Source organism: Gymnoscopelus braueri (assembly GCF_963280865.1).
Source record: "Gymnoscopelus braueri genome assembly, chromosome: 13".
In the NCBI taxonomy this organism is placed as follows: domain Eukaryota; kingdom Metazoa; phylum Chordata; class Actinopteri; order Myctophiformes; family Myctophidae; genus Gymnoscopelus; species Gymnoscopelus braueri.
The window spans coordinates 27,698,751-27,712,341 of record NC_137615.1 but is presented as its reverse complement, the minus strand read 5'-3'; the positions used below and the strand labels follow the sequence as shown (position 1 = coordinate 27,712,341).

At 42.8% G+C, this 13,591-nt stretch overlaps 1 protein-coding gene across 1 annotated transcript; it reads right to left on the bottom strand.

The window, feature by feature from the left end:
* Positions 1–18: 18 nt before the first annotated feature.
* Positions 19–13,568, bottom strand: chst12a (carbohydrate (chondroitin 4) sulfotransferase 12a). The gene is made up of 5 exons (XM_080446331.1): positions 13,462–13,568; positions 8,551–9,810; positions 7,820–7,972; positions 5,065–5,244; positions 19–4,686 (listed from the first exon to the last, which is right to left on the bottom strand). The coding sequence occupies exons 2-5, from the start codon at positions 8,926–8,928 to the stop codon at positions 4,138–4,140; spliced, it is 1,260 nt and encodes a 419-aa protein (XP_080302457.1). The 5' UTR covers positions 8,929–9,810; positions 13,462–13,568; the 3' UTR covers positions 19–4,137.
* Positions 13,569–13,591: the final 23 nt, after the last annotated feature.

Below are 13,591 nucleotides of genomic sequence, written 5' to 3'. Positions count from 1 at the left end.
CATTCTGCACAGAATCAGATTGTGATGAGAGGTAAGAGAGGGACAGAGGAAGCAAAGGATGAAAAATTAGAGCAATAAATCTTCTGTCATGCCCAGTAAACTTTATTTCTTTCATATGATGACCAAATGAAGCATTACACCATAATACGTATGAAATATGACACTGCAATAATTTAATGGTTCCTGTCCAGCAACCTTCCTTTCAATGAGAGGAGAAATGGATTGGTTTAACAGCAGATTCCCTGCTGAATGAATCTGTTAACTCTCCAAACATCCATTCCTGGATGCTTGGTTATCATTTTCTGACCGAGCCACAGAATCTGTTTTTATCTTCAAAGGCTAATCAACACATTATTTTTACATTTCACATTAACATTAACATTAGAGTTGGACAAAAGCTATCCAGTCAGCTTAACATCAGGGTTAATTTGGTTTCATGTCAGTTTTCTTTTAAGTGAAAAACTAATTAAACTAATGTTTAATTTATACGTAATTCAACAAGTATAAATCAGGTTTATGATGACTTCGCAGCTTGAACACGAATTAACAACCCTGGTATTCATCTGTTGTCTTGTTTTTGATCCATAAGGGCCCAATATCACCTCAATGCTGGCTTTCCCATTAATACAATAGGCACTGGGGTAATATTTATGCTACCATAAGCCAATAGATACACAAGGGCAATCTGTGTGGTTGTGCTGGTGGTGATGCCTGCTAACATTACACAGTAAGTATTACTGTTATAATCTGCTGTGCTGACGGGAAAACACATAAAAGTCATAATGGTTCACCAGTGATGGAAAAACATGCCGTTTGAATGGGAACCTTTCGGTGGGGGTGAATATGTAACCCACTGTTATTCCACTCTCAGTGTAAACCCTGCATATTTGTGTATGGGCTAAAAATGATCCAAGAAATGTCTCAACCCCTGACAGTAACATAAAAGCAAAATTGCCACTGTGTGAATTATTGTCAATGAGATGCTCTTGGGAGAGCCAGTCCAGTGGTATAGATTTGACCATTCCTGGTGTATCATTATGCTTGTAATGGGTCAAAGTACAATCTCATGTGCAGGCAGCCTACTGTGCTTACAAAGTGCTCTGCACATTTACAAAATCAATCAAACAAAGCATAAAGGCAATGGGACAGCAACACTGATACAATGGAGTGTACATGGAACGCCTGGACACCATACATACAACAATGTGGCACAGATCAAGACCCATGGCAGTGGCTCCCAACCTTTTCTGGATCACTCGGAAATCTTGAAACCGTTTGCGGCCAGATGGGTGGGCCGTGTTTATTTTAATGATCAATCAATCGATTGGCTTGTATCAATGGAACCAATGTAGTGTACTTTAACTTCTTATTTATTGATATCGCTATGATTCTTTTTAAATAAAAAATACCGCAGGTTGGGAATCACTGATACAGTACAATTCACACAGAGGTTCAGTCAGTGTGCACGATCAAATTGCAAACTAGAAGGTAAGGTACATGGAGGAATCCACTGCAAATTATCCTGCTAAAAATAACATGAAAGGTTTCACTCCAGAATGCAACACATCCATTTAGGAAGAGATTCTCCACATGACATTATTGACTCATAACTAATACTTTCGCATCAGGAATAATTTCCTAGCAGGAACACTGTGCACGTGTCATTTCCCAACCTGATGAAGCCCTACACGGGCAAAACGTTGTTCAAGATGGTTGGTTAAATAAAGACATGAGAGCAGTATATCGTGTGTGGACATTCCCTTCTTCTTCAGATGTAATTTCCGCCCAATTGTGGATTAGGAATGAAACTCTTTATATTGAAAACGTCCACAGAGAAACTCGTCATAAAAATCATATTCCCCAGTGAGTTCCAGACTGGTAATCCCTATCATGTCCCAGGCCTCACAAAATAACCACACATGGTGCATGAGGCCCAATAGAACAATGGCATATCAAATATACTGTACCTTGTTGGTCATACATCATACGTAAACACTGTATGGTGATCAAAGTGAAAATTAAATTCTCTTACAAAAATACTATTTTTTTTGCTGTGTAAACTTTGTCTCATTAGCAACCAAAGGCACTGTCTTATCTTCCCACTGCTACATACTTAACCATGACTGAGCAAAATTCTAAGCTCTGACCTCTTTCAAATCATGACTCCACTAATTCTGAACCTAAACTTTGATCAACCTAAGACTCCGCTTATTCTGACATTAATACTGGCCTAATGTTTTTTGCACTAACATCATTTGTTCTTACTCTACTATAACTGGCCCCTAAAGACACCCCCAACATATGGAGTGATATGTGCTCATGTGCAGTGAAGCATCAATGCACATAATCAATACATTTAAAGTGGCTGTCTGCGGTATATTTTACACGCTCGGCTGAAGCATCGAATCTCATCCTTGCAAAACACTGACTCTCGGCAGACGGTTCTGGACAGCTGGGCTGTTGTGTTACCCATGGTTACACATCAGAATACGTACGACATTAATAACTACAGAAAAACACTGTCGCTAAGGTAACAAGGGTACCTGGCTAAGATAACTAACCACGATCATCTGAAAACACTGCCACAATGGGTAAGTCATGGTACCCGTACACACAGACTATCACAAATGATACCCAAACTATAACACCGTATGGAAGCAATGGGACAAGGACGGAGAATAATGATAAATAAAATATTCCCTTTGGTGAAAAAAAACAACAACTGTATGCTAACACATACAGACGCTTTCACTCATCTGCAATAAAGACAAAAGAATGTTGAGACTCAACTTTTTTCCCTCATTCTCCTCTGAAGAATATAGCTACAGTATGCTCTCCAGATATATCAGCCTTGAAGTTCAACGGAACTGTTGTGCTTAAGTTCAGTCCAGGCAATGCCACTACTCTAACTGACTCTATTCCTTACATACCTAGTAGAACTACATATCTTGATGCTATGGCATTGTCTTTAACGGCATGCTTTGGAATACTGATGAAAGAAAACGAGCTGCTATAATGTTCTCATTAACCATTCTACTGATGTAGTAATAGTAAACTTATCTTTACAGAAATGTAACATACTGATGACCCAAGAAGCAAAAAGGTTTTTGGTTGGATGTGGTTGTTCATTAAGGAAAAGCAGCGTAATGTTACGCAACTATAAATGCTAAATCTGATTATGAGGTATAGAAGCATACCTCTTCCTCTACATAGAGGCTTTCCAATGTTGACAGCCGTCACTTACATGTAAAAATGTTGAACATAGTAAATCCCTTAGGCCTACATGCTTAACCTTAACATAAACATTGCACTGAGACATCCAAATAAGTTACTTAACTAAAATATGTGCAACTACCTTTCAAAACAAATTCACTACTGTGGTGTTAAACAAATGCCCCAAAATACAAAAACAACGTCCCTATATCCTGTTCCGACTGCATCAGTAGCGGCATCGCAACCACAGGGGTGGGGTCTCTTTTGACATCACATACGGCTACAATGTTTCTGTGATGTCACAGGTAGAAGTGACATCTGCGACATCACACCGGAGAGATTTCTGAAGAACACTCCAAGCTACAAAGGCCCTGTGCAACATCACAGTTGGCCACAAAAAAAAAACCCTGTGACATCACAAATTACAGGCATGGTTCTGTGTGACATCAAAGTCAGGAATGCAGATACTTAAGAAGGTAGAGTTTCCCTTTGAATACTAGATTGGATTAGACTAGACTACACAACTGCTAAGCCCGCGTCAAGGGGTGATGTCACTCCTGTAAAGGTCTTTGAACACCAAGTCTGAAATGTTCATATATGCATTTTGTCATATCCATTATCCACTGAGCCGCCAACAATCTTGTTGACTGATGTGAAAAAATGCATAAAATCTATTCTGAACTGTTCTGAAAGTAATTTTGACGGATGACAATATTGGAGTTGGTTTTAAGTTAACAATAATCCGCAACACATGAGCTTCTATTTATTTCATCGCACTTGAAGTTTTCAAGTGTAACATTTGGACTTCATGTGCAAAGACCTCAATAATGTGCATTCTTTTGTTCTTTTTTAAATCACATACAAAGCAGTTTGCCACACTTTCATCTGAGCATGGAGGAGATGTCATTTCTCAAGGAGTGCTTGTCATTCATTAAGGATCGAGTCTGGTCTGTCATAACCAAAGAGCCTGAAATCAGGCTCATACAGCTTGTAGAGTTCCCTCCGGGCCTCTAAGGGCACAGTGCTGAACCAATCAGCCAACCAGGTGCTGGCTGTGAGGTTCCTGTGCGACGTGGGGAACTCCACCACATTATCTACCTTCAGCTGACGCAGTAGCTGCTCAGCATCCTCCTCAACCGACTCCAAATGGCCCACAAAGTCATACTGGATCTGGCAGGGGTGGCAAAGCCGGTACACTTGCCGCCAGTGCTCATTGAACGGCATGTCCGTCTCTGTCTGGGGGTCCAGGAGATACTGGATGAAGTGGGCAAAGGATGGGTGAAGCCCTGTGGCGAACGCATCATCCACGGAGGCAGGGGGCGTCGGCTGGTTAGCGTAGCGCCGCAGCATGACCTGAGCGAAGCGGCGGTAGAATTCCTCGTTGCGTAGCTCAAACTTGTTGCGGTAGGCAGAGATGAGGCGCACAAAGGGATCCCGCACAAACAGGAACTTTGTGTACTTTTTTAGCTTCACCTTTGAGAAATAAACGTCACAGAATGCAATTGAGAGGGTGACAGGATTTGTAAAAATGCAGCGCACATGAGATGCTCTATTCTTGACAAAACAGTAATGTCATCAGGGTTGAAATTCTATGCATTTTACATATTATTTTAAATTAAGGACTGATAGCTCAGTGACAACTGTACTTTGAACCTGGATAGTCAAATGGGGCTCTTTTTAGTTATGTAATTAAGCTACAGAAACATATTCTTCCTTCAAATAAGTGATTTAATAAATGTAACATATTGATATTTATTTATTTTATTGACGCTAGTATTAGACCAGCTATACCCATTTGTGGAACTGCGTTGTGTTGCTGTACAATGGTCAAAGCTTTCTGAAAAGACATACCTTCATGAGGTGGCGTGAGAACTTGCCATAGCGCTTCCAGAACTTGTTGAAGGTGAAATGCATGCTGCTGTTGTGGACCAGATCTCTGGGGATAGCCAGTGGGTCTGAGTAGGGGGCACCCTCCTGCAGTAGACTCTCACTCAGCACCATCATGACCCGCTTCCAGTTACTGCACGCCACCTACAGTAGATGGTGCGCAAGGAGTAGGACCGCAAACTTTTAGATGTCATTTTAGTTCTAAGGATTTAGGATTAGCAGCAAGCATGCACGTGTGTGTGTGTGTGTGTGTGTGTGTGTGTGTGTGTGTGTGTGTGTGTGTGTGTGTGTGTGTGTGTGTGTGTGTGTGTGTGTGTGTGTGTGTGTGTGTGTGTGTGTGTGTGTGTGTGTGTGTCTCAGTGACGAGACAACGGTGTGACATTAAGTGAAAGATGTTTTTTGACATAACTCTCTAAGCTTGTTTATTGTTTCCCCTGTCCTGATGACAATGATATTGCAAGTTGCCTTAAACTGCATGTGTGATACATTAAATACTAATTTGTGAAGTTAGTGCCTGCATGCATGTAGTGAGTTCAGATGCCCATATTTGTCAAATGTTATTTAAAAAAATCCTGCACAGGAGGTAGTACTAACACTGAGTTCCGGGAACCCCAAAACTTCTACTTTCAAAACCTTACAACCTTACCCTGTTGTGAGCTTGTAGATTGGCTGTTTCCCCATTTTTATGGGGTTGCTTTATAACGTACCTCCCCCTTCAGGAGAGGTTTAATGGAAACATTACATGAAAGATCTTCACAGGACTTCACAGGTTCTGGAAAGTTTCAGGTTCTGGAAAATTCTGGGTTACCCATTGTAGTCAAAAAGAGCCAATAGATGACTGAGGTCACAGAGTCACACGGGACAATGCTGTAGTTCTTGGAATGGTGCACTGGGCTGGTCTCGCTACAGGGTCCCCATGGCAACTGATTACAATAGTCCCCTAAGTTTGCACTATAGTCACCATGGTAACAGATTGGAGTGGGCGAGGGGCTCTGGGCCGTTCAATGCTGTTGCCATGGTAACAGGTTCAAGATAGCAGAGTTCTCTCTGGGGTCACCATGGTGATAGATGTAAGGACAGACTTACAACAGGGTCTCATGCAGGAGTGATTTTATCATGATGTCAGACAGTGTTGTGGAGTGTACTGTGTCCAACGTCCAATTAAAATGTAATTTATAGGCCATTATTTGGCCCATTAAAAACAGGGCCTACAGTATCCATACAACCAATTACTTTCTTTGTGATGGGACAGCCAGATGCTTTGCTGTTTACCGGTCACGGATAATTGGCCCTGCAAGCATGAAATATGTTTGTGCAATCAGGGTCCCTCCGGAGAAAGCTGCAGTATTATAGAATATAGACGAGAGAGCAAGGTAGTGAGAGCCCAGTAGGTGGATACAATCGCTGGGGGAGACATTGGGACAGTGGGGTTGTTTTTGGACCTGTGGTTCTCAAACCTTTTTTTTATTTCAAGGACCCCCATAACTCTGAGTGTACGAATGAAACCCACCATTTGGTTTCATAATTTTGACACTCTCAGAGTTACAGACATGTAAGGGTCCATTTGGACCCCCTCAAGGAACCCTGAGCGTCCCAGGACCCCACTTTGAGACAATCACTCAAAGTGGGGTGATTGGGGTCTAAAAGACCCAAATCTTTTAGACAATCACTCATCATTATTACTGTATGTGTGTAGGATTGTGTGTATATGTATGTATTTGTGTGCGCATTTACACACATGTATGTGCCTGCTGGATACCTATTAAAACGTTCTTGTGTTTATGTGTGTATTTTTGTGCAGACCCAAAAACAGGCCAAAATAACGAGGGAAGAAAACAACCTGTCAAAGCAGTAATAGGTAGCCAGACGGTGTAGCAGGGACTGCTTTAAGTATGTGTAAATGTTCTCTCCTTTTGAAAGAACTGTAAGAATGTGTACCGTATGTAACGATTCAATATAATGGCTTCAAATTATGAACCGTTTAAAATGTTTGTGTGCGTGTGTGTATACAGTATGTTTGCATTACGTGAAACAATCCAATTATCTTTTATTTAAATGTGTTACAATTGATGTATTGATTTCAGCCAATTAGCAACCAGCTGGCTGGAGATATATATATATCCACTTCTCATCAGTGGAATGTGTTCTGGATGATGATAAGAATGAACAAAAATGTAGAAAAACTGAGGAGAAAGTCATTATTGCATTTCTATTTAAATTGGATTTTTTTTTTTCTCTACCAAAGAAGTTATGTTTTCGCCCATCTGTTTGTCTGTCTGTGACCAATAGATCTCGAAAAGCAATGGTCAGATTGCCAGGAAATTTGCTATGCTTCAAAAAGTGTTCTTTCCTTCCCAAAAAGAAGGAAAGAATCCATTGATTTTAGTGACCCTGTTACGCCCTAGCACCACCATCAGGCCAAACTTTCAATTTTGAAATAAGTGTATATCTGCTGAACCCAAGGTCACACAGACACAAATTCTGCTGTGCACTTTCATGCTCCCAAGAGTGACCCCATGATCTCTCCTTTAGCGCCACCATCTGGCCAACCTTTGGAGATTTTTAGGCCTTGGCAGAGGTCTACAAGACTTCATCGGAATGAATTGCATGGAGCTTTTATTTTAATATGTTATTTTTTTTAATGCAGCTTTCCCTATTGCTACAGCACTGCCAGTTAAGATGAATGACCAACTTCCCCTGTCATAAGGGCTACATGTACCTTAGGAACATAGCAGTAGATGATGCCGTGCCTGTCATCCACTATAAGGTGATCCAGTTCCTTGTTAGGGATGTCATCGAACGAGCGGTTCTTCCCAGGGAACGCCAAGCCATCGTTACTGCACATCTCCTTAAGCAGAAGCCGTCTCTGCTCCTGTCAATTCAGTTCAGGGAAGTTATCTCTACAATTCAACTCTGAAGCTGTCCATAACTTAACATATTGTCGCTGTTTTTATAAATGAATGCCCTTCTTCAGCATGACAAAGTTGCTCAAAAGTAGCGAAAATACCCGATCGACAAGCTCACAACACGTTGTGAGTGTGTAGATGCAATTTGTTTTGACAACATTTTGACAGTTTTCGCCATGCCCAAAATAGGGATTCCACGTTCAAAGTGGTCTGTCTGTGGGTTTTATAAATATTTGACTGATTAACATTATTAACAAGAGCTTATGACTAAATAATAACTACATTGCATTCATTGGAACACAGGTTATTTTTTCCATTTCCTGAAAAGTAACGGTTTTAGACATACAAAGGTTTCCGCCTGACAACAACGATATATTTATTTTTCGTCAATGGTCGAAACATAATGTACCTCTACCACCTAATCAACATCAACAACAACAATAATAATAGGCATGACATCAACACAGTTAGTTATGGGCTCGTGTAATGCACATGAAAGGTGACTGTTCATTAATAATAATCACGTTTATAACTAGAATCTAACCTGTCTCTCGCGGAGCTCGGCTGCCACTGGCGTCAGGTGGATCTTCCACTCGCGCCGCGGCACGTAGCGCTCTTCCGCCCGCTCCGACTGGTTGGCGCTGTCGGCAGGAGCGGTTTCTGTGGGCTCGCCGGTCCCCGGCTCGAGGAATTGGTTGACGAAGGCATCGATGTCGGACAGGAAGGAGGGCGTCCTGGAAGTCTGGGCCAGGGGCTGCTGCTGCTGCTGCTGAGGGGTGTGCGGGGTCTTGGGGCCCGGGGAGATGGGGGTGTGCAGGTAGAGGTGCGAGGCAGCAACGTCGTCCCAGTAAATGATGATCAGGAGGATCATGAAGGCAGAGCCCAGGAGCAGGAAGATACGGAACAGTCTGGACGTCCCCATGGCGTTAGGGGCTGGTGCGATATGACTTCAAATCAATAAATGACGATTGTTTCAAACTTTTAGAACACGATTACGACTAATGAACGATTGTTCAAGTGAAAATAGCAGATCTACAAGCTCACAACACGTCGCGGTGCGACGCGTTGTGAGCTTGTAGATCGGCTATTTTCGCTATTTCCATAGGCCACCATTGTACAATTAAGTCTAATACAGGGTTACAGGGTTAATCAGACTAATCAATTTCGTCGATTATATAACATTTGTTTGTTGATAAGTTGATGTACAAGAAATACAAATTTTAAACTTAAAAAAATAACCTGCTTCTCGATTATTCGATTAACCTACATGAGCAAGATTAAGTCGGTTATTGGTTCTAAATATGGGTTTGGATATATTTGGGGTTAATTGCCCAGCCCTACCATGGTGACAGGCGTTTTTTCCCAGAAGAAGTAGGGGTGTGGGGAGGGGAGAAGGGCTTGATTATGTGCTACAACACCTCCATGACATGCCACACTGTTGTAGTTGTGAAGGGACGGTGCTGGCTTGGTCTCGCTACAGGGTCGCCATAGCAACCGATTGCAATCGTTCCCCCCCAGGTTGCGCTATAGAGTCACCATGGTAACAGATTGGAGGTGACGACAAGGGTGCTGTGGGTTGCTCTACGTCATCGCCATGGTAACAGGTTCAAGATAGCAGAGTCCTCTACGGGGTCACCATGGCGACAGATGGATGGCCAGACAGAGGAGCGTTGCGACAGCGACAGGGTCTCATGCGGGAATGGGTTCATTCATCATGGTGTCACACAGCGTTGTGGAGTGTACTGTACTGCACTGGCCAGCCGGGGGTTAATTCTTCTCACCTCTGCTCCATGACAGCAGCTCCCTGCAGACACAAAGTAATACACACAGACAGAGCAGTCAGGCTGAGCATGCTGGGAAAACCTACACAGCACATGTTCCTATAATGTATACAGATTATAAGGCCTTCAGTGGTCAGATGAAAAAAGGTGCCATTAATCCATTAAGACCTGAGGCCGATTCCGCAAAATGCCTTCTAAATCAGCAGTTCTCACACTTACAAGATTTTTCAAAAATGTTCAAAAATAGCAGATGTACAAGCTCGCAGCGCGGCACAAATTGACGCGCTGTGAGCTTGTATAATATCTGCTCTCTTTTTTTTCAAAGTTTCTTTATTGGTATTTTTCAAATCGCATACAAGGTCAATAAGATAAAAGCATACAAAAAAAGTGTATGTTACACCTCCCACCCCTGCTATTTTTTAATGGCCAACGCAGCAATTTTAAATGACACAGATGGGTTAATTAGATATGAGATATGACTCAGCTCAAATGACTTTATGTATGTAGATATGTTACTGCTGCTGACACAAATCATGTTGCAGAAATCACACACACACACACACACACACACACACACACACACACAGAGTTAGGCAAAGGACAGGAAATGCTTATAATGTGAGCAAGGTTCCAGTGAGAGACAGTTTTTCCTCAGGTTAATGAAAACAGCTTGTTAAGTAGGCTGAGGCAGCCTCGCCTGGCAGCAAATTGGACGACTGAGTTTTTGGCTGAGGCGGCGGTCTTTTTCTCCCATCCTCATGGGAGTTGACCTGAGTCCCACTCCCAGCTGTAAACTCGCAGGTAGCTGTCAAATGCCTGCATGCTGGGGAACTCTATGCATCATAAATCATAGCCTCTGTACCCTACCTCCCCCAAAGCTTTTTCCACTGCACAGCGTATTGTGTGTGGCGTACAGCGGTGTTGAGCACGAGAATAGTCAATCTACACGCGCCTGTCTCCCGGTGCGTCGCACTGTGGCGACATGCTGTGAGCTTGTAGATCTGCTATTTTCAGAATAAATCAGCCTTTGCCTAGTGCAGCCAGACAATCAGAGATGGTCATCTAAATTCAATGCATGGTTTTGAACAGCGCTAACAAACAAACCCATAGCCAATCCTGGTCCATGAAGGACTGCCCTAAAGTCTTTGGATTGGTTCTTCTGTAATGCTGTTATTCTTTACATTTCAGAATTGTTTCCACCCGGTTTTAGCCCGTACAGTATATTTAATTTAGATGTTAGCACTGCAGACGTATCAGTAGGTGGAGATCTCTGATCGTCTGGTTGGTGGCTTTACGAGACTAGCCTTTCCTGTACTTCTTGGGCCGGCCATGGCTAGTGGGTAGAGAGGCCGGCGTCTGGTAAGCAGAAGGTCATCGGTTTGCCTCACGGCCCGCCCATTTCTGTCGCGTCGAAGTGTCCCTGAGCAAGACACTTAACCCCTAACAGCCCCCCCCCCCCCCCCCCCAGAGCGCTCATCATGACCATCTGAGCAGCCGTCAGCTGGGTGAAGCTGAAACGGAATTTCCCCCCCGGATTAACAAAGGCTCCCTTTCCCTTGCCTTAGACACACAGCGCCCTGTCGCCAGTTTCACCACATTTTGGCTTTTAGAGCCTTTTAACAAAGACGGGTTTGTAGTGTCGCTTGTATGTAACAAGGTAATGCCTGCCAGGAGGACAGATTGAAGACGAGTCAGTGGCAGTCAGATGTTGGGTACCTTATCTGCTTGCTTACAGCAGACTGTATCAAATAAAACAGAAAGACACACTATAGTGGTTGGGATGATATTGATAAGATCAAATATCGTGATATTTTTGACCAAAATAACTTTCAACTCAATATTGTGACAATATTGTGGGGATGATATTTAACCAATAAGATTTTTTATATATTAATCATCAGTAATGCCTATATAATAACAATGTGGGTAAATGCGAATAATAGAACAACTAGAACAGTCGAGTGCGTTCAACGTTGAGGTGCCTAAAGGTTTAGGTTCCCACTAGACCTGCATGCATGCATCCTGCAGCCAGCCCTATGCTATTGTACAGGCTAATCATCAAATTAACTACATTCTTACAAAGAAAAAATAAATAATACAGTAGGCTTTCGAGATACTGCATGGTAAATATAACTTGTTGTAGTTTTCCCCCCTCTGTTTAAAAGAGCTACATGTTTCCATTCCACAGACTTAACTACATTTCAACTCTCACGCAACATTCTTTATATTATTATTTCCATATTTTGCCTAGAGTAGTTTTGAAAATCAACACCAGTCCCCTCCTGTACACACTTGGCTACACTTCACCTCTCTGTCTCACTCTCTTCACCTCTCTGTCTCACTCTCTTCACCTCTCTGTCTCACTCTCTTCACCTCTCTGTCTCACTCTCTTCACCTCTCTGTCTCACTCTCTTCAGTCTTCACAGCAACAAATCCGCTCCGTGGCCGCGTATCAGTCACAAAGCTAAGATAGACTAAAAAAACGACACAGTCAAAGTCAAACTTGCTGTAAAAACAGAAGATAAAGCCATAAAAACTGTTGAGTGCCAACGGTGGCACAGGATCACCCAGACACAGACAGATCATAATATAGTCCTCTCTCTGGCGGTTGGCCGTATAGTGACGGATGCCAAGGGTAACCGGACAACTCGCCCCTAAACACGCTTGCCCCCATTCGCGGACCATATGGTTCTTGTATTCTTGTATTTGTTTCACTGAGGATAAGCCGGTTAGAAATAACTATGTTTAGGGTTAGGCTAGCTGCTGTAGTATACAACCCTCGTAGACGCATTTATGATTCTGACGTCTTCTTGAAGACGTCAGAATCATAAATACGTCTACGAGGGTTGTATACTACAGCTAAGGGTTAGGCATAGTTTTACTGAGGTTAAGTTTAGGAAGGTTAGGTTTTGGCACTGTTTTACTGAGGTTACGTTTAGGAATAAGGTTAGGTTTAGCTTTAGGCATAGTTTACGTGAGGTTACGTTTAGGAATACCAGGTGAATACTGCCACATTTGCCCCGGCCCGGGGCGAAGGTGTTTTGGGGCGAGCGTTGGTATTCCCCTCCTCTACACACTTCACCTCTCTGTCTCACTCTCTCTTCACAGCAACAAACCCGCTCTGTGGCCGCGTATCAGTCACAAAGCTAGACAGCAACTTATCAAAAAACAACACACAGTCAAACTAGCAGTAAAAACAGAAGATAAAACCCATATAACAGTTGAGTGCCATCACCCAGACACAGATAGATCATAATAATAATATAGTCCTCTCAGCCCGTATAGTAACGGATGCCAAGCTGTCTGCTCTGCTCCTCTAGCTGATACAATGTAGCCTTTCACAGGGAGCTGCACCGTGGTGGAGCAGCTCCTCGCTTCGGAACGAACTGTTCTTCCGAACGAGAAGAACGTGTTATTATTTCAATCAATGTACAAACTTGTGCATTTAATTGCTTAATTAATGTTATGCCTATACCTATATGTATCTAACTGGAGGAGAACAACAAGCTTCCGGACAGTCCATGCTTTTATCATGTGGCTACAGAGTGATTATCTGTCCAGGCAGCAGACCTGTGTCCACACAGGGACCAGGGTTCATGTCATAGATATCTCTGTCAAATAATTCACTTATAAATGATAATTAATGATAACGACCAAAGACAGGACAATCTCACCTCTTCTTCGGGGCCCGCCAGCTTTCCTCCTCGCCGCGTCAGCTGAGCTCGTGTGTGTGGATGTGTGTAGGTGTGTGTGTGCGTAACGTGCGAGGTGTGTGTGTGTGTGTGTGTGTGAGTGTGAGTGTGA